Source organism: Protopterus annectens, chromosome 7.part0, assembly GCF_019279795.1.
Source record: "Protopterus annectens isolate FY-2018-M chromosome 7.part0, PAN1.0, whole genome shotgun sequence".
Classification (NCBI taxonomy): domain Eukaryota; kingdom Metazoa; phylum Chordata; order Ceratodontiformes; family Protopteridae; genus Protopterus; species Protopterus annectens.
Window position 1 is genome coordinate 511,753,441 of NC_056739.1, and position 5,372 is coordinate 511,758,812.

Consider the following 5,372-nt stretch of genomic DNA (forward strand, 5'->3'; position numbering starts at 1 on the left):
ACCGCAAATAATTTCTCTATAGTTCTAGAAAGACCTGTTACAGTGACAGAACTATTCATTAAAGCATTAACAAAAATTATGCAACAATGCTGACTGCAAATGTCTAAAAGCCTCAGTTTGATTCTATAGGCAATCCCATCACAATTATGTTCCTGTTCCTCCTTTCAGTACACTTTGTAACGCTGGCAGAGAGTCTATTAAAGGGTGATTGTAATGTACAAGATTTGTTATTTGGCACAAACTAGAACCCTTACCACAACCAACACCTTAAAAGCGCATGTATATGATACAACTGTAATGAAACATGCAAAAGAAAAACATTTCAAAGAAATTTTTATTTAAGAAATGTGCAATAGCTTAAACAGGTATTGAACAGTTTTAGGGTGCGATCTTATTGAGCGAGTTCCAGATGATTTCATGAATTCTCATTCGGATATCAAACTGTTCTACACTTGTGCGGTCTTTGACAACAGCTTTAAGTCTGTGATGCATTTAGCAATGCTTTCTTTTTCCTGTTAGATAAGCAAGCAAACAAACATAAAAAAGTTAGAAAAAATAAACAAAATCTCATACAAACACACGAAATTAGCTAACATTTTTACAAATGCACATTGATACAACATTGAACTTGAATGGTCACATTTAATCAGACAACTAAATTGGCAAAAAAAAGTGAACTTTGTTACCACTGTACAGTACCAAAGTGAAATAGAAAACGAGAATATTTCAAGTTCTAACTACCATTACATGGCACAACGAACACAGGTGATCCACATGGTCAAGTTTTAGGCTACCATTATTTTTTTTATTCCGTAATGCCACCATTTTCAGATTTTCCCACTTATTTGCATGTTAAAAATACTACTGCTAGAGTCCAAGTTCTTCTCTATCCTTCAAATGGCAAAAGTCCTTGTCAGATGCTGCTTAGGAGTAGAGATCTGATAACACCTTTGTGAACCACAAAGACCAGCGTTAATCCCCCACCCCATCTCTTACAATTGTCAGTCTTCATCATAACAGATAATCACAATACTACTCCTGTGTCACAGTACATATACTTGTGCCTTAAAGTTGGCACTTTCCTTAACTTGACTACTACTCAAACTTAAGACTGCCACGTCACATCAACTGCTTGCACTATTGTCTAAAATGTTCTCAAGTTGTAATATGGCTTCCATATTTAGATTTCCCCACACCCCCACCTACAATACCCACAGACTTCAGATTCGAGAAAACAAAATTTGCAGATCTGCATTCATCACAGACCCTCATACCCATCACTGCAACTTTCACTTAATAGTAGCCAAGTTGAGTCTTATGAGAAAGGTCAACATGTGTGTGTGTGTGTGCGCGTGTATATATATATATATATATATATATATATATATATATATATATATATATAAATAATGTATGCATGTGTGTGTAAGTACACCACACACACACACACACACACACACACACACACACACACACACACACACACACACACACGTGTTAGTTTTTAAATTTCTCCAAGTCTTTTGGGTTTCTAATTCCATGACTGAAACGGACCCCATTCCTAAGTCAAAGTACGATTAAAAGTTCATGAAATTAGTGTTCTTTGCAGCACCTGCATTGTGCCTGGTAATGACCCCTTCTGCAATTCGTACGGTATTACATGAATTGGTAACGTATCTAAATGAGATTATAAATTCTTTTTTATAAGACTAATTGCTCCTACTACTATTGGAACTGTGTGGGTATCTTTCTTCCACATGGCTCTCATTTCTGCCTGCAGATCCAGGTATTTTATGATTTTGTGTCTCTCTGTATGCAAGACACTGTAGTCACTAGGTGCAGTGATTTCAATGATCAATGCTACTTGTTTCTTTCTTAGACCAGTATATCCGGTTTTCTAGTATCCATCTTTTGTACTGTTGGTATTGGGTGATCCCATGTGATATATAAACAATTTTCTAAACATAATTTTCTAGGATTCTTTGTGGCTCATGTTTCCAGTGTTTTTCAGCCACTTCAGTACCATAATATTTGCACAATCTCCAGTGCAAGTCTCGCCATATTACTATGCCTTTCAGTATACAGTCCCTCTGCCATTAGTGGGTCCCAACCAGCAACAAGGTATGACTGTTTCCTATTCAACTTTACAAAACCTACATGTCTGTTTCTCCCACATTTTTCAATGGACTTTTATAAACAAGCATGTACGTAGCCCACGATCGTGGGCTGCAAATATTAACCTTTCATTTCTTGATGTGAATTCACCTCTCCTTAACTATTCCTGTGTTCGTTCTTGATCAACATGAGGATCTTCCACAAGTTTTCTATACTTCCAACTATATATTTTTTTTTTCCATATTTCTTGCCTTCTCATCTGGTCCTTCACCTTATATTCTTTTTAGCTCATTCAGTTGCTGCCTGGTTTTTATCTACTTCTGGTTTAATTTCCACTCCTGCTTCATGTTGATATGCTTCTGCTAAATTAGGAAGAAATGTCATCTTAGATTTATTCTCCTTATGTTTCAAAACTTTCACTTCATCTGGATCCCGTGAGGTCAGCAGATGTGTGGAGTCCCATGAGTGTAGACCTATACATGTAATCAACTTCAAGGAAGCCCATCCCTCCTTTGGAGCAGGGAATATACAATATTGGTATAAGTTGATTTTTATAAATCATTAAGCATGAAGCATCCTTCTTGTTTTAATATCCTATCTATCCAACACTTTTTGGAGCCAGTCAATCACTCAAATTATACGTTAGGACAGGAAGAGCAAATTAATTTATGGCTTGGATCTTGTTCCTAGATGTCAATGCTGTTTTCAGGATTAATTTAAGTCTTCTAAAGTATTCCTTACTGAGCTTTATTCACATTTGTTCATGTTTTATTGTTGATCCTTCATCAATTCCCAAGTATTTATACACTCCTCCTTCCTCAAGTTATTTTACATCAATTATTGTCCCAAACAAATGTTTTCCTGGTGCTGCAGTTTCCCTTTTGTAAAGGTTGCTTTTTCACATTCATAAAGACCAAATGACATTCCAATATCATCTGAAAAGTTAACAACCTGCAGCTGTGCTTTCAGTTGCTCATCTGACGAGCTATACAGTTTTAAATATCATTGACAAAGAGAAGATGAGAAGTCATTAGACTTGTTTTCTAGAAGCCAAATTGTAGCCATGGCCTAAGCTGTCAAGTAAACAGCTTAATGGATTAATGGCAAGGCAGAATAGCAACGGTGACAGAGAGTCACCCTGGAATATCCCCCTTTGAATTTTTATCCCTGGGATAATAATCTGTCCTTTATCATGGCTTAATTTCAAAGTGATCTGTCACTGTTTCCTGGTTACTGCAATGTAGTCAATATCATACAATTTTAAGCACTCTTATCCATGAATGCGGGATACTATCAAATGCTTCTTTGTAGTCAATCCATGCCATTACTTAGATTCTTCACCTTCTTGCAATTCTCCACTATAAAACTTTAACAAATGATCTGTTGTTCCATATGACTTTTATTGCCTTTTGTCTACTGCCATAATAGAGTTTTCTTCTAAATGACTATAAACTCTGTCAGAGTCAATTCCCGTGTAAAGTTTACACATAGTTGGAAGACAAGTTAATGGTCTATAATTTTTAGGGTAGCTTGCAGGTTCACTCTTTAGTAAGAGCATGGTTTTTCCAGTCGTTAACCAGTGTGGTGTGTTTGAGGTGAGCATATAAATAGTTCTTCTTACTCATGGCTAAATCCTCGTGCAAAGAAGTTAACACTTTGAGCCAAAAGTTAGGTACTGCATCTGGGCCTGGGATTTTCCAGTTAGAGGCTTTTCTCAACTTTGTTTCAATCTCTCTTGTTATTTCTTCCCAGTTCATATCCTGTACCTTTAAACTTCTTATTCCTTTCTTTTACTACTTCTATCCATTTAGCATCTTTGTTGTGTTTACTTCTCCAAAATGTATCTACTTCCTCTTTTTTTGGCGGTCTTTCAATTCCTTTTACCTTATTTCCCAATTCTTTATAAAACTTTTTTGGATCATCAATAAATTGCTTATTTTGTGCTTTTCCCTTATATGCATCTTCCTATTTTCTAATCCTTTCCGCCGGTTTTGAAATTTTTTAGTTCATCTCCAATACTGCTTAATAGATCCTGGTCTGTTCTAATCCTGCAAATTGCTTTTATGACATCTATCTTTTAGTATTTTTGTTGATCTTTTCCCTCTTCTATAATCTTCTAACAATGACACTTCTCATCTTAGCTGCTTTATAGTTCTCTATTCGATATTTCCATGATGGTATTCGCTTTCACCCCCTCTTTTCCCTCGCTACCCTGTGTTCCTGAGGTAGAACCTTATCAGTTATTAATTTAGCAGCACAGTAATATATTCCATTTACTTCTGTTATAGGGCATGGATCTCTATGGACAGTTTTAATTACTGTGTTCATTTATTTTATCAAGCGTCTGCAGTCTATTTCTCTCATTGATCTTGACATATATGTCTATTAAATCATGGAACTCTTCTCTTAACTTATCTTCTTCCATACTGAGGGCACATTCCTTGTTTTCCTTTTCCTGCACGCATTCTATAGAAAGTTCTAACACATCTTCTTGTGGCACATTCCCTTCAATTTCAACCTGTGTCATCCGTTCTGTCATATGGGAACTCAATGGCGTATCATTCCTCAACACTGGCTGCATCAGAGATTCCACAGTTTACTGTTACCTTCCTTGCTCTCTAGCTTCAAATTAACATTACTGGCTTCCTGCGGAAGGCTCCAAAATATCTTGATATGGCACCTGACCAATTGCTTCCTGTGCCACTAGTTTCCCACTAATTTGGATATCTGCACTATCCTGTTGTGGTGGTTTACTACATGAAACCTTCTCTTTACAGCTGTTCCATAACCTCAACTTCTATTTCTTTGACTTCTCCATTACTAATCTCTTTTTTTTACTTTTCCTCTTGGTCTTATTTTTTGTATTGTAAAGTTTTCCATATCCGAATTCCTTTCCCTAAATTTTTCTTCAAATATCTTTGCTGCTCTTTTTGTATTGGTTAGTTTTGCTTTCTCCTTTGCATAAATATCACATATTAAATCTTCTCCTTTCCCCGTCCATACTTCACGTCTCCTGGTCTTCTTGCTTTTCCCTTATTCTGGGGACTCGCTCCATCATACTGTGATGTAGTCAGTTTTCCCTTCTACATTAAATCCTTCACTTCGCAGGCACTCCATAACTTCAAACTTCTATTATAACTTCTGCTTTACTAACAGTATTTTCTACATTACATCTTTGTACTATTAATCTTTTTGTGAAATCTTCCATATCTGGATGCCTTTGCATGCATTTCTCTTTGAATATCTTTGAGACTGCC

General features: G+C 36.2%; 1 protein-coding gene across 1 annotated transcript in view; it reads right to left on the reverse strand.

Moving 5' to 3' along the window:
- Positions 1–316: 316 nt before the first annotated feature.
- The window catches only part of ATP5PB (ATP synthase peripheral stalk-membrane subunit b), a 54,424-nt gene continuing 49,368 nt past the window's right edge, over positions 317–5,372 (reverse strand). The window contains exon 7 of the mRNA XM_044077112.1: positions 317–512. Within this exon, the coding sequence (XP_043933047.1) occupies positions 447–512 (66 nt within the window). The 3' untranslated portion in view covers positions 317–446. The remainder of the gene's footprint in view (positions 513–5,372) is intronic.